Source organism: Lupinus angustifolius, chromosome LG09 (genome assembly GCF_001865875.1).
Source record: "Lupinus angustifolius cultivar Tanjil chromosome LG09, LupAngTanjil_v1.0, whole genome shotgun sequence".
Classification (NCBI taxonomy): Eukaryota; Viridiplantae; Streptophyta; class Magnoliopsida; order Fabales; family Fabaceae; genus Lupinus; species Lupinus angustifolius.
The window spans coordinates 364,544-391,837 of record NC_032017.1 but is presented as its reverse complement, the minus strand read 5'-3'; the positions used below and the strand labels follow the sequence as shown (position 1 = coordinate 391,837).

Sequence of the window (27,294 nt, the reverse complement as noted above, 5' to 3'; positions counted from 1 at the left end):
TAATCATTTAACCTTTAACTCAATAAAAGAATTACACAACAAAATATTAGTCTAGTGATATAAAACCATACTAGATTCATATCATGACCAAAATGTCAAGAGTTCGAATATTGAGAACAACACTTATTAAGAAAGACATTCAAATACTCCGAAATGGATTAGTTTCTTACCGAAAAATAATAAATACCAAAAAAAAAAAAAAAACTTAAATCATAACCCCTATCCCACTCACATATATTTCAACCCTATAAAAACCAATCCCATTTTCTCTCTCTCTATCAAACACAATGTTCATTTTCACACCAAAATGTCTTGTACTCATTTATTACACATTCTTTGTTCCTCAATCACTTTGTTCAACACTAAAAAAGTCAACAAACCTTCACCACAACCATATCCATGGATCATCATCATCATCTCTCACATACCTTTGGCCACTCCCTTCACATTTCACTTCAGGGGACCAAACCCTTTCTATTAACCCTTCACTTTCACTTTCTCTTGTTTCAGACAATGGTGTTTCTGTTATTCTCACCACTGCTTTTGATAGATATAAAGGAATGATATTTAAGCATGGTGGTAATGGTGGTGGTGTTGGGTTTGGATTGGTTAGGAAGTTAAGGGAAAGTTTGGTAAAAGTTTCTTCATATGAATATGATATTAACCAATTGAAGATTATTGTTCATTCAGATAATGAGGAGGTAACCCCTTTTAAGTTTGTTTGATAAATTTGGGTTCTTTTTCATGTTTGATTTCTGGGTTTTGAACAAAATTTTAGCTTTGAAAGTGGGCAACTTTTTTTTATAATTGAAAAAAAAAGTGCTTTTGTTTTGCAGCTTCAACTTGGAGTTGATGAAAGCTATACTTTGAAGGTTTCAAAATCCAAGGAGCATTACATTGTTGGGGAAGCCACAATTGAGGTATCTTAGTGATTACAGTGTTTGTGTTGAGTTTATTCAAGTGTGAAGTCACACATTGGATATGCGAGAAGCAGTGAAAGGGTTTATAAGAAGTAAAGACCCAGAGAACTAATGCCTTAAGGTTTTGGTTCAAAACGTGGTGTTTCACTTGTGACTCTTCACTCTTCTCATGTCCATCCGGTCGCAGTCTGGTCCAACAGTTTGTGGATTTCGATTTTGTTATGATGTTTTTAGATTCGGATATTCGACTATGTTGTTAGACATAATTCAGTTTCTATAGTTAGAAAGTTAGTTAGTTGGTTGATAAATGACTAACTATATATAGTATGTAAATGCACTCAATTCAAAAATATTATGGTTGTGGTGACCTCATCAATTGCGGTCTAACACCGAATTATAACGATATACCCACATCAGGCCGCAACATAACTGAATCGGACCATATTTAGGCTGCATCAAATTCAAAAAATATTTTTTTAATCACAAAAAGTTTCACGCTGCAACGGCCGCCACTGCAGTTTAAAACACTGGTTCACAATAAAAAAAAAATTAGAACTGTGTTTGACTTAATACTAAAGTAAATGAAATGAAATATGTGGTATATTCTTTAACTCTTTTTGTTTTTAATAAAAAATAACATGTACTCTTATATAGTCATTCTAGTTGGTTGTTATTCATCTTATTTTGTGATTTTATTTCTTTGTAGGCGAATACTGTTTATGGTGCACTGCATGGACTAGAGGTTTGTTCCGAAATCCGAATTTCAACTCAATCAGCTCAAACCTTTTTCCTTCCATTTCTATTTTACTTTGTTCGAGCCTTGAAGTGGAAGTAAGAATCCTAACATGTGTATATATCGGCATATAGATAGTAGTAAGTTGCTCAAAGTTAACCTCCGGAAACGAAAACTGAACTATTGTTGTTGTCTTTGCATGATGCACCAGACATTCAGCCAGTTATGTTTTTTTGACTATACAACTAAAACAGTACAAATATACAAGGCACCCTGGTCCATCCAAGACGAACCTAGATTTTCGTACCGTGGGCTTATGCTAGGTGAGGCACAATGATTTTAATCGGAAAAGTCGATATTCTGTGAGTGATTTTCTAATAAGATCAGAGGATACTGATACATGTAATTTATTTCTCTGTTTTTGCAGATACGTCAAGGCACTATTTACCAATTGATGTAATTAAGCAGATTATTGAATCTATGTCCTACGCTAAATTTGTAAGATAAAGGTTACGAGTTTCCTATTGTTTTTTCCTTCATGCTGGTTGTGACGATTCGAAACCGTGTATGCATCATCTAACTAGCATATCGCGCTGTTCTGTTTCATGTAATGCTGAATATTAAAAATTATACTTTGTAGAATGTTCTACATTGGCACATTATAGATGAGGAATCATTTCCCCTTGAGATACCTGCATATTCAAATTTGTGGAAAGGTTCATATACAAAGTGGGAACGTTACACGTTAGAGGATGCATATGAAATTGTCAAGTAAGATTCGCCTTATCGAAATTAGTTTTCTTTCTTCACGATTTTTCCAGATAATATTAGCATATCTTGGTTGGTTGATCCATGGATTATCTTTTCCTTTTATTTAATTGCTACTACCCAGTTACTATCTTTTAGTCGGCTTTCTTAATCTACTTTCGAATTTTGACGAATATTGTGCTTTTTTTTCATGTTTCACTCTGTATTGATATAAAGCTTCGCCAAAATGAGAGGTGAGTTATCATCAAAATCCTTTTGAAACTTCGGATACTTCATATCCTCAGCACTCTGTTGTTGATCATAGTTTCAGATTTTTACTTTTGCTTTTGATCGTGTCTCTTCCATCTTATTAGTTTCATGCAAAGTAGGTGTATAAAAGTGAACTGGCATGTTACTATGAGGTTATTATTGTGGCCGTTAAAGTATCAATGATCATGTAGTTAATGAGTGTTTGCTCGATCCGTCACAGGCATAAATGTGATGGCAGAAATGGATGTCCCCGGTCATGCAGAATCGTGGTAAAGCACTTGATATTGTCATGTTTTTTCTATTAACTATGGCCTGATAGTATGATAGTAATTGGCTTCATTATTGTGACACACGGAGAACCAGGAATTGTCGTTTTCTTTTGCGATTTATCATAAGTTTCTTTTAAGGAAGACTTAATTTACCGTAGAAATGTTGAAATTGAATGTAGGCATGTATTCAACTTAAGGTTGTTTTTTATTTCGGTGTAGGGGAACGGGATATCCGGATCTTTGGCCATCGCCTTCCTGTAGGGAGCCATTAGATGTTTCAAAGACATTTACTTTTGATGTCATTTCTGGCATCCTTACAGGTTAAATTCCGATAAAATCTGAAGTCACAGTTTTCCATTTTTTTCATTCAGAGTTGTGCACTACATTTAGCAACTTTCTCCTCTAGTGATTGTCATTGGTGACTTTGCGATTTCATGGTAAATGTCGAGGGGAAATTCTATGGAAAACAAATTCTTGGAACTTGCATTTTTTGAAGGCAAATTAATGGGGACTTTTGGGTGTAAAATGAAAAAACTCAGTCGTGACTCAACCATTAATTATTCTTCTGTCTCTCACGCACACATAACTTGACTGTTTTTCGCTCTTTCAATTTTTTGCAGATTTAAGAAAGATTTTCCCGTTCGAGCTATTTCACTTGGGTGGTGATGAAGTTAATACAAGTCAGTACGATATGTTTTCATCTTGTAACTTACCAAAGAACCACTTGATATAATAGCTTAATCTGTTAAACTCGGACCTAAAAATGGTTTTCTATCATTACTATAACTCAAAGTTGATCTCTACGGTATAAGTGTAACATGATATGAATGGATAAATCTTCAATGTGGTTAAATCTACTTACCACCCATTTTCTCCTTGTTCCTGCACCGGTTACCTTCCTGAATAACAAGTGATACTGTTGGTAGATGCTTCTGTTCAACCTTGCTTTTGTTACGACTTTATCGTCACTCTGCTAAAGTGTCATTATAAGTAAAGTAATCTAAGATTATATATTTCGAGGGTACGGGAGCGTATATTTTTCTTTGAATGGATATTGTTTTTTCTTAAAATCTGCGGAACAGAAAGCTCCTTAGAAGCCTTCAAGGGCATAGGCACTTACATTGTGATGGGTCTTTTGCACACAATGCTTTATCTATTAGACTACTATCAAAGTTTTAAAGGGGGAAAAGGTTCCTTAGGTGACTTCATAACATTTATAATATAAAAATTACGTAATAAAAAGTAAACCTTGAATGATTTATTGTAATTCTGAACTATTTGTATCAATGCTAATCGGTGAGAAGTTACGTTTTATCTCGGCAGGTTGCTGGAGCCATACTTCTCATGTAAAGGAATGGTACTAACCCTTACATGATATACTCATTCATTACATTTTATAATATCTTGTTGCCTTAAGCCATTTCAAAACGCATTTTTTCCTTTACTATGCAAAGCTTGTAATCATCATGATTCTGATTGATTGTCAATGTACTGGCACGATGATTAGATGTCAAATTCGATCTGTATTTGATCATAACTCAAATGCAGGCTTCAGAATCACAACATGACTGCTAAAGATGCCTACGAATATTTCGTACTGAAGGCCCAGGACATAGCCATTTCTAAAAATTGGACTCCTGTGAACTGGTATGATCTGTATATATCGCATTATAACATCAGAAACTGAATTTCACCCGAACTTTGGATACATTTTTTATGTGTCTTTTTTTATACTTTTCAGGGAAGAAACCTTCATTGCGTTTCCAGCAAAGCTCCATCCGAAAACTATAGTGCATAACTGGTGACTTTCCATCTTCATAACTATTTTTATTGTGGTATGAAACTGGAATGTACGAGTTTCCGATTAAAGAATTTCGAATAAATATTGTAGGTATGACAGTGGGGTTTGTGCAAAGGCTGTTGCCAAAGGTTTCAGGTGCATTTTCAGCAACCAGGGCTTCTGGTATCTTGACCATCTAGATGTATCTTGGGATGAGGTCTATACTGCTGAGCCTCTAGAAGGAATATATAACGCTTCCGAACAAAAACTTGTAATTGGAGGAGAAGTTTGCATGTGGGGTGAGACCGCTGATACGTCCAATGTTCAGCAAACAATATGGCCTCGAGCCGCTGCAGCTGCAGGTAAGCATGCCTTGCCGATGCCTAGTTGTTCATTGTTCTTGTGTTGTCTTCAAAGTCTTAATGCTTGATCATAGTTCTTGCCCGTTAGATATGCTACATGTCTTCGTACGAGCAATTGGTAATACTCGGGCAATTGAAAAATTGAAATATCGTTGTCCGGAAAGATTTTAAGGCATATAAGTGAACACCCTACCTACTTTACTTGTGGGCGAGCTGACATGTGGGACTTACGATGAGAACATGATTATTATTGCAAAGTCGAGTCATTTTCTGATATCATAACTGATTCTTTGCTGAAATTAGGTAGTAGAAATTATAGGGTCCGTATGGAAGTTGAGTTTTGGAGGGGAGGGATTCAAAATCATCTCAAAAGTGTATTCCGTGGCTCCTAGCCTCCCCTTTTCCTCCGAAGCTCAACTCGCAAACAGACCCATAGTATTCGACTTCTACAAAATGAGAAATAGGCTTGCCTCTTGTATATATATATATATATATATAGAAAAAAGTCGCATATCTATCTTATATAGGATTGGGAAATGCAGATACTAGATATGGTTTATGCAAAATTTATTACTCCCCTGTTTCTTGCAGAACGCTTATGGAGTCGGAGAGATTCTACGTCTGCAAAAAACATTACCTTAACTGCATTGCCCCGGTTGCAGCACTTCAGATGTCTGTTGAATAGAAGAGGTGTTCCGGCTGCTCCGGTGACAAATTTTTATGCTAGAAGTGCTCCTGTTGGTCCTGGCTCATGCTATGATCAATGATCATTATCTTGGTTTATATCTCTTGGATATTGTGAAAGTAAGTGTGTTAGTTCTATATCAGCAATCTAGTGAACACTTGTTTGTGAATTGAATAAATTGTATCAAGTTTACTTGGTTTTTGATTTTTCTCAAAGAAAATTAAGGGAGGAGGATGAGAATGAAAGTTTCGGAAAGAGATGGTGGGTAGGGCGGTTAATCGACATTCCGATTTGCCTATGGACACCTTACTAACTAATCGCGAGCTTGATTTCGATTTTTTTAAAACTGCGCCCAGTTAAAGAGGAACGTTGACAGACAATTAGGACTGTCAAAAACTTAACTGAGTTTACGAGTAATGGGACTCCATAGGATATTGTAAAGTTGGAAGTGCATCGATTAAAAAGGGCGGTTCAGTGCATTGGGCTTTCATATATTGGGGTCGGGGAAGGTAGAAATGTACGTAGCTTTGCTCTCACAAACGAAAGAACTGGGATGGAAGCATATTGTTTCTTTTAGTTTTTAGATGACAAGATTTTATTTTGTAGTGTATTGTTGAAATGGAGAGTTGAGTGAAACAAAGATTTCTTGGGACTTTGGTGTCAAAAAGTATTCTGAGAATCAAATTGGACGGTCTGATCGATTTGACCACCGATTGAACTTTAAAATGACTCTAGTTTGAAATTTTAATTAGATGAGAGGTTTGACCACTTTGAACTAGTGAAATATCGATTTGATTGTGTTAAACCAGAATAAACCGACGATTCACTTCAAATTAAAAAAAAAACACTAATCTAATATTTTGTTTTACTCCAATACAAAAAATGGAGATATATTACTTTAATATAATTATATAAAATTTTATATTTATATATAATTGTATATTTATAAATAAAAATAGTGTTCGGCTAGACGGTTTAATAATTTAAACCAATTAAACATTATATTTCCTGGTAGGATTTGATAACATTCATATCAACACATGACTCCCAACGAACATTGGTTCAAGTGGTACATATTTGATTCCATTTATGCAAGGTCTCGGGTTTGAATCTTGTGGATGAAAAAATATCCGCGGAAAGAGTTAGCTCTATATACTTGTGGATGTTCCAAGCTTAGACATGATTGTCTTCGGTGTGAGGATACATGTGGAAAAAAAATATCAACACATGACTTCTTATAAACCAACTCAAACCCTTCAGTGAATCATCCATCATTGATTTGTTAACCATCATTGACTTTCAAACAAAAGTAATACAAATCAACGGCGGACAGATTTTAAATTATATCCTATTTTGACATATGCTATGTAATGGTTAGAGTATCCAAAATGTTTGCAGTAAGATTGGAAAATAGTTTTGCAATGTTTTGGCAATAATTATTTTGAATCAAAACCATGGTTTTGAATTTTGATGTTCAACTCCAATGTTAAGGGATTATAAAATACACACTACATAAACAACTTAAAATGATCCTTAAAAACAAAAAAGTCATAATTATAGATAACACATGAAAGTTCAATTATTAACTTTTCAAAATAATAATGTTAAGTAATTTCAATCTTTATATTTTTTGAAATAATGCAAATTTTCCAATTAAGGGCCAATTCAATTTGAAAAATATTTTATTATTATTGAAAAACAATAAAGCGATACTGAACGTGGGTAAATGATTTATTATTTATTATGACCTTATGTCTTTATTTTATCTTCTATTTTTGGATTAACTACATTGGTATTGAAATTATCGAAGGTGAGCATCTTTTTTATTTTTTTAATAATCACATGAGATTATTTATGACAAAACCCTATATTAATTCAGGCATTAGTACCTAAACCATAGGGTTTGCTATTTTAAATTCTTGATTATTACAAATCAATGTTTCAAATTGATATTTGCTTTAATGGTTCGACTCTTGGAGCGGCAATTATTAAGAATGACAGTTACACAAATTAATTAATTATCTAAATGGGTAAAAGAATATCATTGATAATACAAAAAAAAATGATATTTACATTGTTGAGTATAATCGGTTACGGGAAATCATTTTATTGGTATACTTCCTTTTTATTTGATTATCATTTATTACATTAAAATTTGTTAAGTAAGTTGTGGTTGTAGTTACGATTACTTTTGTATTGTATATACCACAAGTGAAGAATAATGTGCTCACCAAGATTGTAATATGATTATGTAAACTTTAAAATCATAATATTGTGATTACAATAGTAGATATTGAAAGTAATTTAGAAAACGAATAAGAAATAAATAGAATTTGAGTATAATATTGATGCACTGATAATGTAAAGAATTATATATCATCAGTGCATCATTCATCTTTTATTTAGATTGCTTTTTTTGAAAAGTCAAACATAAGTAAAAATGAATGGTAAATAATACAATAACAATGTAAAAAACTCTTACAATATGAGTGTATATATTTTTTTCTCAGAGAATAATTAAGAGATGTTAGTTGTTGTTGTGACATATTAATTAAGAATCATCCACCACTCGTGAATGGAGAAGTAGCAGTAAATATGAGTAGATCAACATTTAAGGCATCACGGAAACCACATGTTATTTATCAACATTCATACAATTTATATAATAAGAGTAAAAATCGACTTACTCTAAATATAAATTTTTTAATTTTTATGAGGAGGGATCTATTTACTTTAATAGTAAATTTTTTAAATTTACTTCATATCTTAGCCATCATTTCTAGGAAAATCCAATGGTTAGAATTAGTGAGTAAATCTAAACCACTAGATATGCACATAATTGATAACTAGAATCATGAGTAAGTTTAAAATTTTTTATCTTGGAGTAAGTGAATAACTCAATCCTCATACTTACAAGACAGTAATATATATCACTTGTAAAATAATCATTAACAAATAGAATATCAACTTATGACATATGTTATTTTAGTGTAGTAGCAAAATTTAGTAGAATAATATATTATTTTCTCTTTATATATATTATTCTCTTTATAGATACTTCATACCCGGCATACTAATATTTTTATTTTATATAACTAAATATTTAATTTTTATATATTTTATTTTGTATAATTAAAATGTAAATTATATACTCAATTTTTATATATTTTATTTTATATAATTAGAATATTTTTTCTTTTTATTTGATATAGTTTATATTATAATTTTATATTTGATATATTTTGAATTATATTTTTTGTTTTTATTATAATGTCAAATTTATAATGAGTGTGATAATTTCAACTTATAACTAATATATTGGCGATAATTATATATGATTACATGATTTTTGTTGAAATTAAAAATATAAAAGATAAAATAGAAGAATAAAAACTATACCATTATAATAGTTGTACCATATTTTGATTTTACATATAGTATATAATATAAATATAGAAGTATAGATATGAATGTATATATTTTTACCACCCAGCTTTGATGAGAAATTAAAGGCCTAGAAGTTTCCATGACACTAATTTAATTTTTATTTATCATTATTTCTAATCATCACGAATATTAAACATAAAATAAAATCAATATAAATAATAATGTATTAATATATTGATTGTGTATAAATATTTCCGGTAAATCGAAATGAATGATATAGATTGGAATATTAATAACCCTTGTCCCTATTCCTTGGGTTGTTCCTCCTTACCAAAAATCTCATCTTTCTCACTTCAAGATTCAAACCACTTTTCTCTTACTCAATTCTCCTTCAATTTTTCTCCATTTTTTCAATAAATTATTTAATCAATTTCCTTTTCCTTATTTCCATTACCAAATGCAAAGAACATAGTGCTTAATTCAAAAACAATCCTTAATTTTTCCGAAACCTAGGGCATGGTCGGTGGCGGTGGCAACGGCGATGATCACCACCGCAAAATGTTCTGGCGCTCCGCCTCTTGGTCAGCCTCCCGCACCGCCGCACCCGGAAACACCACCACCACCAACAACAACTCTTCCGGTGAGGTGGGTAATGATTTCTCCGATCCCAATCCCGGCGACGGCCACAATCGACGGTTCCATTTGCCGCCGCTGACGCCTCGGTCGCAGCACCAAAGTTCCAAGGCCCGGTCGTGCCTGCCGCCGCTCTCCATTGCTCCCCGGAGCATGGACGAGTGGCCGAAGGCGAGCTCGGACGATATCGGCGAGTGGCTGCAGCTCCCCACCACACCTAGTGGTGGTGGGAGAGGTAATAATAGTAATAATAATAATAATAATGGTGAAAGATTGAAACTTGATTTGTCTTCAATTCAGCAAAATCATGATAATGGTTATAATAGTAATTGTAACAATAGTGTTGGACTTGTGAAGAGAGATAAAATTGCATCTTTTGATAAGGAATGTTCAAAAGTTGCTGATCATGTTTACCTTGGTGGTGATGCTGTTGCTAAAGATAGAGATATTTTGAAACAAAATGGAATCACTCATGTTTTGAATTGTGTTGGTTTTGTTTGTCCTGAGTACTTTAAAGCCGATTTTGTGTATAGGACATTGTGGCTTCAGGATAGTCCTTCCGAGGATATTACGAGTATTCTGTATGATGTTTTTGATTACTTTGAGGATGTTAGGGAATTGGGTGGGAGGGTGTTTGTGCATTGTTGCCAAGGGGTGTCTAGGTCCACTTCTTTGGTCATTGCATACCGTATGTGGAGGGAAGGTCAGAGTTTCGATGATGCTTTTCAGTATGTTAAGGCAGCGAGAGGTATCGCTGATCCGAATATGGGTTTTGCTTGCCAGTTGTTACAGTGCCAGAAAAGGGTCCATGCTGTTCCTCTTAGCCCTAGCTCTTTGTTGAGGATGTATAGAATTGCTCCGCATTCGCCGTATGACCCTTTGCATCTTGTCCCAAAAATGTTGATGGATCCTTCTTCGTCTGCGTTGGATTCCAGAGGTGCGTTTATTGTACACATACCTTCTGCGATGTATGTTTGGATTGGTAAGAATTGTGAGGCTATTATGGAAAGGGATGCTAGAGGGGCTGTGGGTCAGATCGTTCGCTATGAGAAAGTGCAAGGACCTGTTATAATGATTAAGGAAGGCGATGAGCCGTCTTACTTTTGGGATGCTTTTTCGAAATTCTTGCCTCTGATGGTCAAATCTGGGAATGGGGTAGGAAATATCAAATCGAGTGTTAAGGTTTGGCCTGGTGAGAGGAAAGTAGGCTCATATGATCCTGATTTTGAAGTTTTCGGAAGAGCTATTAAAGGAGGTATCATGCCTCCGTTTACATCATCAGATGATGAACATGAAACCGTTCTTCCTGCTAGAGACAGTAGCTGGAGTGTTTTAACACGTAAAGTTTCCTCCGCTACTACGAAGGAGTTTGTCTCAGCCCCCAAGTTACCCTTTCCAAGGGTTTATTCAGATTCCATGTTGTACATTCATACATCAGCAAATTCATTTCAACCCCTGCCACTGTCATCATCGTCATTATCCTTATCATCATCGTCTTCACCCTTTTGTGTCTCTCTAGATTCCATTTCCTCTAATTCAAACACTCATTCAAAGTTTTTATCAGAATTGACACCAGATTCTTCCTCCAAAGTTTCCGCTTATGTTCCAGTATCTTCACCGTTGTCTAACTTTTCTAATTTATCTCTCTCTTCAAGTTCTTCTCATCCAGTGTCTACCAGTGCAGATATCCACGGTGTCAAGTTATCACATCCTCATTCTCAGTCAGCCTCTTTACCATTGAAAAAACCACCAACTTCCCTTGCTGAGCGCAGAGGTAGTTTGTCGAAGTCCTTGAAGTTGCCACCAATGAATGATAATACACAATTAACAAATAAACCGCCGACTTTTCATGCCAGTCCAAAGGTTGGAGTTCTTATGAATGACAATGTGAGCTATTTACATCAGTCAGATAGTCCAGATCATTTTTATGAGGACGGCCATTTGAATCATAAAGGTGTGAGTTCTCCTCAACAGTGTGAGCTGACCTCAAGTCCGGGCAACGTTGATGGTGTGGATTACAAGGAATCTTCAAAAGAAGACTTAAAGTGTACTTCATCAGATGGAACTGATGACAGTGGTTTACTGCAACGTAGCATGACCGAATCTTCAGTGTATCACTGGCCCAGTTTAGAAAAGATTGACACATTTGGTGCAAGTCATCTGGATTCTAAAGCTGCTTTTGTCATTTTCTCTCCAAGTATGCCGATGCGTGCAGGAAACATTTTATATTTTTGGTTAGGGAGGTCTTTCAATTGCGGCGGTACTTCACAGGTTCAGTTAGATAGTGATAGAGAATCAGATTTTCCAAGAGCAGTTGATTGGAATGGAATTGGTGGCGACATCCTTGCTCAGTTTAGTTTGCCAAAGAATACCATCATCAAGGTATTGCCTTATCTCTTTCTTTTTTCATAGTTAGTATTTTATCATGTCGTGCTTAAATGTCTATGCTACAATCAATTTGCTAATATAATAATAAGTTGAATTCTCTTGCAAGAAAGGAAATTATTTAATGCTTTTGGCTTTCTGTTTTTGGCTATATTAAATGATAATCACCACTGAATATTATTTTTTAGAACTCTAGGCACACCTCGTTGTGTTTGTGATGTTACATTTGTTACTCTTTATTAAAAAAAAATCCATGGTTTGCAACATCCTATATAAGTATATATATATATATATATACTCAAAATAAAAAACACATCATCTATAAAATAGGGGAAAAGTGAATTTTAATCCGTTGAACATTCACCATTGCACAACCACCATAAACAATGAAATCTTCCTATTTAATCCCTAGGTTATACCAATTATCACTTTCCTTTGAAGTTGCTAATGTAGGAGTGATGTGGCATGATCTTCACCCTCCATCTATATCCAATCCTAGGTACGTAGTAGTGCACGATAGCTATTGCGCTGTCGTGCGCTGTTTTCATGGCTGATACCGTCAACAAGGCATGACAAGCTTTTTTACCCGTACTGTTTTATGCCGCCTCTCCCCCTTTTCCAGTTGCTCCCTTCACAGAGCTCTCTAACACGGCTTTTCTGACCACACCCAACCATCATCGCCTTACTCCCTCATGATTTGCTTACTATTCCTCTACTATATTGCTAATCTGATTTTAGGGTTGGCCACTCTGTGCCACTATCCGGGATCGACTAGAATGTGTGAAGTTGAGCTGCTTGAAAGAAGAGTGCTTGTGCAGTTATTATTATTATGATTATTATCTTTTTTTATTTTTATTTCTCCGGTATATTTGTGGATATATTTTACTTCTTTGATATGATTGCTAAGCTTTCACCATTGGCCGCAATGCCATCCACCATATATCTATGACATTTTTGGCTTGCCGCGTCCTGCAATTTATAATAGTGATCTTGGTAGGATCTGCAGATACTTATAGACTCCTCTTCCATTTACTTGTAAAGCTTGGTTTCCCTTGAAGTGCATTTCGATCTGTCTGTTTCCTTCGATTTAAATTTGACGTGCTTTTGCTTGCATCAATGTCATAGTAAAGCATCCCTCAACTCGTCATGCTGAAATTGTTGAGTCTGAGACTCTGAGCCATTACTTTTTGTGTGTGTGCTTATAACGCTAAATTTGCAGTCTAAAAAACACTCCGGTCTTGTCTTCTGTTAGAATCTTTTTATTTTGTATATCTTCCATTGGTTTTTCTTTCTTACCACTGAATTGAGCAATATGCATTTTGGTTTGTTCCAATAATTTTCAATTCTCATGTTGATAAATAAATTCTTTTGTGAATAGATTGTGAAAGAGAATGAAGAACCACAAGAATTCCTCGATTTGCTGAGTTCATTGTAGCACAACAAAAACAAATATTAGGAGAATCATTTCTTCAAGTAATTTCCAATTTTTCAGGCACTAATTTTGTCTTCCCTGGGAAAACAATCCAATGAGGTAAGGAACAACATCCTAGCATGACAGTAATTGATTACTTTTGTAAAAAAAATACTCGATTGCTTTTATGCGTCTATAGTTTGTATAAATTGTTAATGAAGTGTTTTATGTAAATACATTTTAGCTGTGTGACACCTTTGTTGGGCCATATGCATCAATGTCCGGGTCCATAATGTAACATTGATGCCCATATTCTTTCCATCTTTTCTATAGTTTTGACATTTCTCTTTGAAGAACGTTTCATTCATTGTGTAATTTTGTCTTTCGATACCACGAAAACCATGAAAACCTTCGCAGCAAGATTTCGAAGATGACCCTTGTGTGATATTATTAACTGTCTGAACTCTGAACTAACCATTTTAAACTCACTCACATGCATCTGTGTTGAAGGTTTTATTGTGATACTTAGGTCATTATTTTAAGTTTTAGTAATCACATTAAATCTCCATTGAAAGAAAAACCTTATAAAATGTTGTCTGTAATGCTACAACTTCCCACCTTATGTTGTTTCAAGGATCCAAACATTACAGGTTACTAAAACATTGTGCTTGAATGAATTAAGTTTGGTTTCGATTTTGACTCAGAACCGGCACCAAACTAAATTCGATTTCGGTAGCTTGGAACATATGCTTGTTTTTTCTGATCATTTTCATATGCAAGCCACTTGAACTGAGTTTTTATGTTATTTGCAGGAAGTTGCTACTTGTCAAGTCCATTGTAGATTGGATGATTGTACAGTGCTTTAACACTCTCAACTTAGTCATGTATGTTCCATGTATTGAAACTTGTTGCATATTAACATGTTATTAGAAGGAAGAGACACTTACTTTTCAGTTTTCTCTCTGTAAATGCAGAAACTGGTAGGATGCTACTTTATTTCCTTAGATCTGAACAAATGAATCCTTAAATGTTACTAGTTGGACCTTTGAAATTAAAATCACCGGCTTTTACCTAATGTGGTATAGAGGGATGGTAGATACACACAGTCTTATCTTGCAAGCAGATAGACTGTTTATAGGATTTGAACTCGTGACCTGATGGTGTGTATGACTGTTCTTCCCAACAAATATTGCTCCAGGAATTGAACCATTGATCTCTTGGTCATTATGAGGATCTAGTATGATGTTATACTACTGGACCAATATTTTGTTGGTTTTCAGATTATCTTAAGAGAATTTAGCCTCTGGAGAAAGTCTTCCAAACATGACATAAATCCTACCCATAATATCATACATCAATACATATTTCTATCAATTATGTTGAGTTTTATTAATGCAACTTTTTTTCTTGATGACAAATGAAAAAAGTAGAATTATGTTGGTACTGCCAATGGTATCTCTTCACCTTTTGGGTAAGGAACTATTCTCTTTCGAGGTGCGTGACTGTTCCTCTCACCAAATTTCACTTATAGTAATCGAACTTTTGACCTTTTGGTCATCAAAAGAAAAAGAAGTAAAAATTGCATAAGTAAAAAGTTATTTAACTATCAAAAATTATTATTATTCCTATATAATTCATCATTCTCACATAAAAAAGTAGGAATGCAAATTTTCTTAATCATGTATGAATTGCCCCCTAATCTTGTAATAAAAATGTCTAGTAATACTAAGAATATTCAATAAATCAAATGGTTTAAGTTTAAAGTGATTTAATCTCAACAAAAAAAATCTAACCTTGAATCATAATTACCCTCAATCACCTTATTTCATAACTTAAAAAATGGTTTAAAATCCAACCTTGAATCATAATTACCCTCCATCTTCTATCCTCGAATATTTGTACATTTTAATATTGGGGACAATGATGTTGAGAGAAGTTTTGTGTAAAGCAAGACAAAAAATAAAATGAAAGAACAATTATACCATGTATCCTTAAAATTAAATATAATGGAGAGGATTCCTCTTCATTATACAGTTTCATAATTAATTGCATTAAATGAGTGAAATAGAGGTGTCAAAATGGGCTAGTCCGTTAAAGCTCGAAAGTTTATAGGGCTTGAGTATCATTTTATGTACTTTTATTGAATCCGAGCTATATTAAAGTCGAGCTTATCCAAGTGGGATTAGGCTATCTACTTTTGCTTATCTTTTTAATCTTTTTTTGGGATTTTGAATTGGTAATAAACCTAAGACAAAAATTATCTTACAAAATAACTTGTGATAAAACTATATAAAAAATATTGTATTATGAACTGAATAAAAAATAGAGTAATGTATATAACATAAATATTTATAAATTAAAATAATTTATAAAGTTAAACATCATATTATTTTTCCTATTTTGCATAATATCCTTTTGAGCATAATAACAAAATAGTGCATCAAATCAAAGAAAAAGACATTAAAGTATTAAACTATATAGATTCCACTTTTCATTTCTTAAGTGTGTATTTAATTAGATTTAACTTCTACAACAAAAATATAATAAAGAAAATAACTTTTATAACAAAACTAAAAGAAAACATATTTATTTAGCATAGAGAACTCGATGCAACTAAATTTAACCTATTTATCGACACTAAAAATGTTGATAAATAGCATACAAATGATCTTCATACTGAAAGTATTACGTTAGTGTTTATACTTTGACATATGAAATTCATTCAAAACTTGAGTCTATATTATCATTACTATAAATCAAAGTGATAATATTTTAATAGTATCCAAATATTTATATATTAAATTTAATGTCATTTATAACATATTTAAAACTTTTGACTAAAATCAATTTTGTTGATCCACATCACGTTTTGAGTCATTTTGAAATAATAACAAATGCTAAGAGCTTATAAGCTCCTCTGATTTTTGTAATTTACGATAAATTAGTCAAAAAAACAAAAGAATGAAGATAAGGTGAGGATACCTTAGCACCAAAAAGAGAATAAGTTATGTTATTTATAATAGTATAAGGCTCGTTAGATCATAGGATGATAAAAAAGTCAAATATTATGTTTGATTTTTAGGAGCAACACTTATTTAAAGAGATTGTCACATATTAAAAAAAAATAGTTTCTTATCCAAAAAGATGAAGAAAAAATACTAATAATACCCAAAAAAGATAGATTTTGTTCGAGGTGATATTGTTTAAAAGTCTCAATACTTTCTCAATAATAAAAGCATAGGTAACTTTACCCTTCCCCATATTGTTTTTAAATCATATAATAACAAATATTAGAGTAAATTATATTGATGCGTCATGAGTTTTAGCGAAATTACATAATTAATCTCTCACTTTTCTATACCTATATAAACCCCTAATTTTTATACTTTTATTATACTACTCATACATGATAAATAAGTGTAATTTTTTGAACAAAAAATATGATAAATGTAATTAAGTTAAACAAAACATGATATATTGTGGAGACAAGTTCAAATAATATATGAGTCGATACTTCTTTATCATTTTTGGTTCGTTACGATATAGTATAAGAGCGATTTTAACAACACCTCTTTAGAATTGTTGATACATTTTGTAACAACAAATAATAACGATACATTGATTTATATATTATTTGGATTTTTTCTCACATTATATCATGTTTTGTTTAACTTAATTGCATTTACAACATTTTTTTGTTTAAAAGATTATACTTATTTCTCATGCAGAGGTGATCATTATAATGAAAATATAAAAATTAAGAGAGGTTTGTGTAAGTATAAAAACGAGAGATAATTTGTGTAATCTCAGTAAAACTCAGAGTGTATCAATGTAATTAACTCTAAATATTATTTCAATTTCAAGGATAATACTTCATTACTATTGTCAAATTCAACCTAGATGATATTTATATCTTAAATTTTTTAGCTTTCTTCAACTATTTCAAATGATTCCTACATAAAATTAACTTTGATGCTTTTTCATATTCTTATCTCCTCTCATTGTATTTGTGTTCGTAAACAAATAATATTTTTGGATACTAATAAATATATTATATCATTTTTTTACCAAAAAATAGGGATACCTTTAATAATACAAAAAAAAATAATAAATTATATTAATTTTAAATATATTAGGGAAATGATATTTTCCTTAGTTTGTTGCATTCAAGAGAAAAAAAGGATTAAAGATAATGATCCATGACATTTTGCTTTATCTCCAATATAGAGGAAAACTTAATTGGAGAAGATCAACAAAATATTTTCTGATCATTAATTTTCTATACATTAAAAAAAATGTGCTTCATATTAGAGACACTTATAAACATACCACATTTCCTAAAATCCTGAAAAACAAACTAAAACATATTATTAATAATAAAATATATTTTTCTGTTAAATTTCATTCCATTTTCTATTATAGCAAACAACCAACAAAACATCATTTTAGTAGCTTAAGATTCTATTAAATCCCTAAAATCAAATATTCGATTCATGAGAATAACGATACTTATCAAGAAGAATCACGAACTCATAAATAAATTAGTTTCTTATCCCACGGAAGAATATGTTAGCAGTAAGAACAAAAACAAGTTACAAAACTTCAAATTTTGTAATGATTTTCCATTAAAACCTTTCTTTACCTACGAGCTTTTGATTCAAGTGATACATGCTTGATTCCCCTTAAGCAATGTCTCAGGTTTCAAGTCTTGTGGATGAAAAAAATATTCGTTAGAAGAATTAGCCCCACATATCTATGAATGTTCCAGCTCGGACCTGCCTTATGATATACATGGCAAAAAAAATATATTTAAACCTTTGTTTCCTCTACTTTTCTTCTAAAAACCGAGCACAGTGTAAAGCCCATCTACTCAGAAGTTTTGACCGTTGAAGAAGAAAGAGAGAATAAGATTTCACAAATTTCATATCACTCTGTCATTCCTCAATAACCGTCTCCGACTGAGTCCTTTCCACGCGCCGCCACCTCAGTAACCCGATAACAACACGGCAACGACCGTGCCGGCGAAGCCCACAACGACGTCGTTTGCCACAACACAAAATAATAATAATATTTATTCAGCTTTTGTGTGTGTGGATCTGTTCAGTTGAGAGAGAAGAAGAAGAAGAAGAAGAAGAAGAAGAACGTGATGGGATCGAGGGGATTATTCGGGTGGTCCCCACCTCACATACAACCACTTACTCCGGTGTCGGAAGTATCGGAGCCGCCGGAATCTCCGTCGCCGTATCTGGACCCTAGCGCCGAGACCTCGGCTTCGCAGCAGGTTGAGGTCGAGGAGGAGATGGAGGAGCCTGAGGAGATTGAGCCACCACCGGCTGCTGTTCCTTTCTCCCAGCTCTTCGCCTGCGCCGACCGGTTCGATTGGTTCCTCATGTTCGTTGGCTCTGTCGCGGCCGCGGCTCATGGAACAGCTCTTGTTGTTTACTTGCACTATTTCGCGAAGATTATTCATGTGTTGAGGATGCATTCTCAGGAAGGAACTTCAGAGGAACAATTTGAGAGATTCAGTGAGGTTAGATTGGGAAAAACTCAAAACCCTTGGTTTTGCTTTATTTCTATTAGTGTAATTTTTGTTGGCAACTGAAGCTTGAAATTTTAGTGTTGCTAGTAGATCGGTTGAGATGATAAAACATTTAATCTTAGCATGTTGGTGAATTGATAAAACATTTGGTTGCTTGGAAATGTGTTGTTTAATTGAGGAAGTCGTGATTAGTGTTTAAGCTACATGTATCAAACTATGTCTTCTATTGCATTGTTCTTGTTGTCAAGTAGGATGTGTACTCTAGTTCTATTAAGTTTTTAGTTCCGTGTTGAAAATGAACCGGTTGGTATGTGAGAACTTCCATTCGGTGCATAATGACTTTTCCTTGTCGATACCCTTAAGCATTTTTTTTCTGGTTCTTGGCGTAGTTGATTGGGCAATCTATGGTTCTTCTGATTTTGTCTTGACGTTGCACTGATCATTCTCATTGGCTGTGGCATGCTTCTTATTTTGATTGTGCATGCTTCTTAATTTTATAATTGCACTTCTTGCATTGTATTGGCCATTGCACAATTAATTTCTCATAGAACTTCTTAGCCATGTCTGGTATATCAATTGAAGTCATATTGTTTAGTATTTATGAGATATTTTGGTCTATACTTTTTTTTGGTAATAGACTATTTGTCTTGGTTTTCGGCCCTTGTCCATAATGGTTAGTTATAAATAATTTCCTGACTCGAGAAGCCCTTAGTTTTTTCAACTCGATGGTTGATACTGAGACGAGTCCCTTATGAGTTGGTTGAGTCATGGATCTACCATTTTAAGCAGCTCTTTGTTATCACCCGAGCTTTTTGGAAGTGGGCTTTTCTCTTGTTTCACTCATACACCATATAGTATGAGCGATTTCAACTCTGCTAATCCCAAAGTAATAAATGACGATGAAAGGGTTAGGAGCTTAGAATTTATTAGATTGGGGTCTTCTAGGGTGAATCGATGGGTTGATTTTTTTTATTGGAGTTAATTGGGGCTACGTTCTAGGAAGTGCAATTTTCAGGCAGTGTGAAATGATTTCATGGTGACTTTCTTGGCTGTTTGGGTACTGTGAACGATACATGTGACAGTGATTTTTATTGTTGTTTGCAAGGGAATACAAGTTTAGCAAGAAGCACCCTAACAATAGCCCAGAGGTGAAAGGAAGAAATAGAGGAAGACGTAAACTAGGACTCAAATTGGGTGGATCTGTGGATGAAATGGAGAAGTGCTCCGGGTGTTCTTTATGATAGAAAAGTGCCTACCAAGCTTAAAGGAAAAGTTTACTGCACAATTATTAAGACTTGCTATGCACTATGGTATTCAATAGTGGATGGTAGAAAGCCATCCAATATATGCAGAAATGAGCATATTGTACTGGATGAAAGGCCATTTAAGAATTAATGCATTCGAGGGAAAGCATGGGTAGAACCCATTGGAGAAAAGATGGTACAATCTCACCTTAGGTGATTGGAGATGTGAGAAGACCATTGAAGAAGCCTCAATAAGAAGAGACAATCAGGTAGAGAATAGCCCAATATTTATAGGTAGAGGGGGAATACTAAAAACTACAGGTAAACCATTATAAATAATTTAGATTCAAATGATCTTTCTGAGGACATGGTTTATGCCATTTTGACATAACACAGTGGCGTTATTTGGTCCATGTAGAATCTAGGCATCACACTTCACATTTAGGGTTTGATTGCATTTCGATGCTAACATTTTTCTCTTGAGATTTTGCATTTGTTTGTAGAAAATGGGTCTGTTGGTCTCCAGAGAGTATATGGTTATGGAGTCACTTGCTATTGGGTGTTTTGTATGACAATGATAGCATTTACCAGGTTATTGCATAGTTGTTTTACTGTTATCAACTATTCTTGCATCGTAAGCATGAAGGTTTGAAATACATTCTGTTTGTGTTGAGCAATTGAGTTCCTGTTGGGAGAGTATTTAATTTGGTTTATTTAGTACTAGAGGACCATTGAGATTAAATACTTGAATTCATAAGAATACTCTTCCTCTTTATATATGAGCGTGGTGAAGTTTCACCCCATTTTCTACTGTTGTCATAATTACTCTCAACTCTTTCATTATTTATCTCTTTTATTCTTTCTTGGTCTATTTTTGATGTAACTGTTGTTATTTGAAATCTTGAAAAGACGAAATTTCCATTTCTCCAGTTTTCTGCAAGGCATACAACTTGTGATTCCAGTGTTAAAACTGGACTTGTGCTAACTTACCCTTGTTTCTTCTGCAGCTTGCTTTAACCATTGTTTATATTGCTGCGGGAGTTTTTACTGCTGGTTGGATTGGTAAACTTTAATTGAAATTAATCTTGAGAGTTGTGTTTTATTAGATTTTGCTTTTAAATCTCTTCGAATACCAATGCTGCGTCTATGTTTTGTTTTCTTTTTAAATAGAGGTTTCATGTTGGATTTTGACTGGGGAACGGCAGACTGCTGTCATCAGATCAGAATATGTTCAAGTATTACTAAACCAAGATATGAGTTTTTTTGATACTTATGGGAATAATGGAGACATAGTGAGTCAAGTCTTGAGTGATGTGCTGCTTATTCAGTCTGCCCTTAGTGAAAAAGTATGTCTTGCTTTGGTCATTTGTGTACATTTGTTCTTTCGAAAATGTCAGATTTTTTTGCAGACAATATGTTGTCCACAAATATGTCTCCTATAATATGTTTATTTGCTTTTGACTGTACAGGTTGGAAATTATATTCATAATATGGCTACATTCATCAGCGGTCTTGTCATTGGACTTGTCAATTGTTGGCAGATTGCATTGATAACGTTAGCTACAGGTCCATTCATTGTTGCTTCCGGAGGAATATCAAATATATTCCTCCACAGGCTTGCAGAGAATATTCAAGATGCATATGCTGAAGCAGCAAGTATTGCTGAACAGGTTGTTTAACTTTTTTACTTTTTATTGTATTTTACAATGAAATAAGTACTTTCCTCATCTCCTTTTTAGTGCCACTGATTCTCAGTGTAGATAATTTATTGCAGAGAATAAGATCTTTATGGTTTTGAATTTTATGAAAGGGGAAAAAATAGTAATGTTTTCTTTATTTGGTCAAGTATTTTAGTGCCACTGATTCTCAGTGTAGATAATTTATTGTGATGCAGGCAGTTTCCTATATAAAGACATTGTATGCATTTACAAATGAAACATTGGCCAAGTATTCATATGCAACATCACTGCAAGCTACTCTCAGATATGGTATATTAATAAGTCTTGTTCAAGGACTTGGTCTTGGATTTACATATGGGCTTGCAATATGTTCTTGTGCACTACAACTCTGGGTTGGAAGGTTCTTGGTTATTCATGGAAAAGCACATGGCGGTGAAATTATAACAGCACTCTTTGCTGTAATCTTGAGTGGCTTGTGAGTATCATTCCCGACTTCTCTATTTCTTTATATGTTAACTGCTAAGTCATAATTTTGTTTCTTTGATTAAGGGGGTTGAATCAAGCAGCAACAAATTTCTACTCATTTGATCAAGGACGAATAGCTGCTTATAGACTATTTGAGATGATAAGCCGGTCATCCTCATCTGTTAATCATGATGGCACTGCCCTTGATTCTGTGCAAGGAAATATACAGTTTCGGAATGTTTATTTCAGTTATCCATCTCGTCCTGAAATCCCTATACTGAGTGAATTTTATCTCACTGTACCTGCTAAGAAAGCTGTGGCACTTGTTGGCAGAAATGGCTCTGGAAAAAGTAGTATTATTCCACTCATGGAGCGTTTCTATGATCCTACATTAGGTAATTATCTCCCCTTGACTGCAAAATTTTGCTATTGTATTTAAAACACTCTATTGGTCATGTGCAGATTTAAATCAATTTGCCAATCTGTGGTTCAGGTGAAGTTCTTTTAGATGGTGAAAACATCAAGAATTTGAAACTGGAATGGTTGAGGAGCCAAATAGGACTAGTCACCCAGGAGCCTGCTTTGCTCAGTTTGAGTATAAGAGACAACATTGCATATGGGAGAGATGCTACCATGGATCAAATTGAAGAGGCTGCTAAAATAGCTCGTGCACATACATTTATCAGCTCGTTAGAGAAAGGTTATGACACGCAGGTGAAGCTTCACTGAATGATTATGTCGCCTATGGTTGTTTCTTGAGTTGTTTTTCAATATTTCCTTTTAACCGGCAATCCCATTTTTATTTCCAACACTGGACTTCCTGTCTTTTAGGTTGGCAGGGCTGGTCTAGCCTTGAACGAAGAGCAGAAAATAAAACTTTCTATTGCAAGAGCTGTGCTTCTAAATCCATCAATTCTTCTGCTTGATGAGGTTACCGGTGGACTTGATTTTGAGGCTGAAAGGGCTGTTCAGGAGGCTCTGGATCTGCTTATGTTGGGACGCTCAACTATAATAATTGCTCGAAGGCTTAGTTTCATAAGGAATGCAGATTACATAGCTGTTATGGAGGAAGGTCAGCTTGTTGAAATGGGTACTCATGATGAATTATTATCCCGGGGTGGCTTATATGTAGAGCTTCTTCGAAGTGAAGAGGCAGCAAAACTTCCCAAGAGGTTTAGTTCTAGAAATATCATGCTTCTTCATTTGCTGTGCATTGTTTTCAATGCCGTCAAAGAATATAATACAACTCTTTTAGTAATAAATTTTGGGTGGTGAAAGTGTCAAGAGTTAAGAAAATGATTTCTTAGAATAATAAACTAAAAATATTTACTCTTTCTTTAGTGCATTTGTATACCTATTGAATTGTAGCATTTAATATTGTGTTTCTGATAATATGCAAAAAATTTAACTGTTAGGTAGGCAAACCACTTACACTTTTTTAAATCTTTTTTTTTTTCCTGATCATTCAGGATGCCTATTCGAAACTACAAGGGTACTGCAGCATTCCAAATTGAGAAGGATTCTTCAGCAAGTAATAGCCTCAAAGAGCCATCTTCCCCTAAAATGTTGAAGTCACCTTCTCTTCAAAGTAGGCCTAATGTATCTCGAGCTACAGGTGGTATCTTTAACTCGCAAGAATCATTAAAAGTGTTGAGCCCACCACCTGAGAAGATGATGGAAAATGGTCGGGCTGTGGATGATGCACATAAAGAGCCATCAATAAGAAGACAGGATAGTTTTGAAATGAGACTGCCAGAGTTACCCAAGATTGATGTTCAGTCTGTGCAACAACAAACATTAAATGATTCTGACCCAGAATCCCCGGTTTCACCTCTGTTGACATCTGATCCTAAAAATGAACGCTCCCATTCACAGACTTTCAGTAGATCACATAGTCATTCTGATGATGGTTCAGTTACTTTGAGAGAAGGAAAGGACACACGGCATCGAAAACCACCATCTATTCGGAAGCTAGTCGAGCTTAGTTTTGCTGAGTGGTTTTATGCTGTGTTAGGAAGCATTGGTGCTGCTGTCTTTGGCTCCTTCAATCCCCTTCTTGCTTATGTTATTGGCCTTGTGGTGACAGCTTACTATAGAATTGATGAAGATCATCACTTACAACACGAGGTTAACAAATGGTGCCTGATCATTGGTTTCATGGGGATTGTGACAGTTGTTGCCAACTTTTTGCAGCATTTCTACTTCGGTATTATGGGAGAGAAAATGACAGAAAGAGTTAGGAGAATGATGTTCTCAGGTACATAATTCCCCATTTTGCAGTATTTGTATTTTCAAAATGTGGAGTTTTGAGCAGTACTTGACCTGTTTCTATAATATGACAGCCATGCTACGCAATGAAGTTGGATGGTTTGATGCTGAGGAAAATAGTGCTGACAATTTATCCATGCGATTGGCCAATGATGCTACTTTTGTACGAGCTGCTTTCAGCAATCGACTTTCCATATTTATACAGGATAGTGCTGCAGTTGTTGTTGGTCTTCTCATTGGTGCTTTGCTGCACTGGCGATTAGCACTTGTGGCTTTTGCAACCATTCCAGTTCTCTGTTTGTCGGCCTTTGCCCAGGTTTGCACATGCTCTTGTAGTTTTCCAAATACATCATTCATCGCAGCAATTGGTTTGAGTTTTATTTTCTTTATTATGTAAATGCTGTTTGTGGAACTTTATGCCTGGACCTGCTCTGCATAAGTCAGATCTGCAACACAGTAATTTTCGGATTTGGATTCTCTTACTTCAGTTTTTGGTGATTTTGTGACTTCATTCATTTTAAAAAAAATAATTATTGTATTTAATTAATTGATAGAAACACAATGAAGAGATAGAAAATATTGTTTCCAAAAAATGGAATGAAGTCACAAAGTCACCAAAATTTGAAGTTAGAGAATCCAAATCTGTAATTTGTTGTAAATATGATTTACTTGCTGAAGCTGAGTAAGTACATTGGAGAGTTTAGTTGATTTACTTCAATCTTTTTCATTGCAAATATTAAGCATATCCTGTTCGAATATTGCAGAAATTATGGCTTGCTGGATTTTCAAGGGGCATACAGGAAATGCACAGAAAGGCATCTTTGGTTCTCGAAGATGCTGTTAGAAACATTTACACCGTCGTTGCATTTTGTGCTGGTAATAAGGTGATGGAGCTCTATAGGCTGCAATTAAATAAAATATTTAAGCAAAGTTTTCTTCATGGAATGGCAATTGGTTTTGCATTTGGCTTTTCACAGTTTCTTCTTTTTGCTTGTAATGCCCTTCTACTTTGGTACACTGCAATATGTATAAAAAATGGTTATATTGATCCACCTACTGCACTCAAGGAGTACATGGTTTTCTCATTTGCAACATTTGCACTTGTGGAGCCATTTGGATTGGCTCCTTACATACTTAAACGCCGGAAATCTCTCATATCCGTGTTTGACATTATAGACCGTGTGCCTAAGATTGATCCTGATGATAGCTCAGCATTGAAGCCACCCAATGTATACGGAAGCATCGAGTTAAAGAATGTTGATTTTTGTTACCCATCTCGTCCCGAAGTGTTGGTATTGAGCAATTTTAGTCTCAAAGTCAGTGGGGGACAAACAGTTGCTATTGTGGGAGTTTCAGGGTCAGGAAAGAGCACTATCATATCTTTAATCGAGAGATTTTACGATCCGGTTGCTGGTCAAGTTATACTTGATGGTCGGGATTTAAAGCTCTATAACTTGAGATGGTTGAGGAGTCATCTTGGTCTTATTCAGCAGGAACCTATTATCTTCTCAACAACCATAAGGGAAAACATAATATATGCAAGGCATAATGCCAATGAAACCGAGATGAAAGAAGCTGCAAGAATAGCAAATGCTCATCATTTCATTAGCAGCTTGCCTCATGGTTACGACACTCATGTCGGGATTAGAGGTGTTGACTTAACCCCGGGACAGAAACAGAGAATTGCAATTGCGAGGGTAGTGCTGAAAAATGCTCCAATCTTGTTGGTAGATGAAGCAAGTTCATCAATTGAATCTGAGTCAAGCCGAGTGGTGCAAGAGGCTCTTGACACCCTAATAATGGGAAACAGGACCACTATTTTAATAGCGCATAGGGCTGCAATGATGAGGCACGTGGACAATATCGTAGTGCTTAATGGAGGACGGATAGTAGAGGAAGGGATTCATGATTCTCTTGCTGCAAAGAATGGTCTGTACGTCCAATTGATGCAACCTCATTTTGGTAAGGCCATGCGTCAGCATCATCGGCTTGTTTAGGATGGAGTATGTGATGTGAGTAATTGCTACTAATGTTTGTTTGCGGGCAACGTTTTCCCTTCTACCTGCCCGTGTTGAATTGCTAGCTGGTGACTTGTGCGCCCAATGGATCTTTCGAAGAATGTCAGGTAGAAATTATCGGTAGCAACGGGAATGATGAAATCATGGATTCTCACACGACATTCGTAGGCATAGAAAGAGAATACCATAGGAGGGATATATGTGTAGGATTTTGGAGTTTGGTTGGATTGCAGATTTGGGATAGATTCTTTCGGCGGCGAACAGCTCTTGGACTTTCTTTTCACTCTTGCTAACTCACACGTGGATGATGAACTTATTCATAGCTGTAGTTTTGTTTTCGATTTGTGTAATTGTAGAAAATTTAGTTGCAAGAGTTGTTAACTTCTGTAAATATGATATAGCTATAGTTCAGAAGGCATTTCTTTTGCTGCTTGAATCTCATGAGTGTTTTTCTTCTCTATTAATGGATGCAAATTTTCATTTGTATTTTGTTTCAACA

The 27,294-nt window shown here is 34.5% G+C and overlaps 3 protein-coding genes across 3 annotated transcripts; all 3 read left to right on the top strand.

Annotated features, from left to right (window-relative positions):
* Nucleotides 260–19,054, top strand: LOC109356492 (beta-hexosaminidase 1-like). Its single transcript, XM_019599807.1, has 16 exons — nucleotides 260–701; nucleotides 837–920; nucleotides 1,627–1,662; nucleotides 1,865–1,976; nucleotides 2,081–2,151; nucleotides 2,294–2,424; nucleotides 2,638–2,654; nucleotides 2,891–2,939; nucleotides 3,159–3,259; nucleotides 3,560–3,619; nucleotides 4,263–4,296; nucleotides 4,488–4,586; nucleotides 4,681–4,740; nucleotides 4,831–5,081; nucleotides 5,673–5,885; nucleotides 19,044–19,054. The coding sequence occupies exons 1-15, from the start codon at nucleotides 288–290 to the stop codon at nucleotides 5,846–5,848; spliced, it is 1,695 nt and encodes a 564-aa protein (XP_019455352.1). The 5' UTR covers nucleotides 260–287; the 3' UTR covers nucleotides 5,849–5,885; nucleotides 19,044–19,054.
* LOC109356491 (protein-tyrosine-phosphatase MKP1-like) lies at nucleotides 9,495–14,535 on the top strand. The gene is made up of 3 exons (XM_019599806.1): nucleotides 9,495–12,168; nucleotides 13,550–13,702; nucleotides 14,395–14,535. Exons 1-2 carry the CDS (start codon nucleotides 9,670–9,672, stop codon nucleotides 13,604–13,606), a joined length of 2,556 nt encoding a protein of 851 aa, XP_019455351.1. The 5' UTR covers nucleotides 9,495–9,669; the 3' UTR covers nucleotides 13,607–13,702; nucleotides 14,395–14,535.
* Nucleotides 18,485–27,249, top strand: LOC109356488 (ABC transporter B family member 6-like). The gene is made up of 11 exons (XM_019599803.1): nucleotides 18,485–19,112; nucleotides 21,373–21,427; nucleotides 21,536–21,711; nucleotides 21,835–22,035; nucleotides 22,260–22,519; nucleotides 22,594–22,904; nucleotides 23,003–23,223; nucleotides 23,341–23,681; nucleotides 23,979–24,766; nucleotides 24,852–25,093; nucleotides 25,542–27,249. The coding sequence occupies exons 1-11, from the start codon at nucleotides 18,729–18,731 to the stop codon at nucleotides 26,772–26,774; spliced, it is 4,212 nt and encodes a 1,403-aa protein (XP_019455348.1). The 5' UTR covers nucleotides 18,485–18,728; the 3' UTR covers nucleotides 26,775–27,249.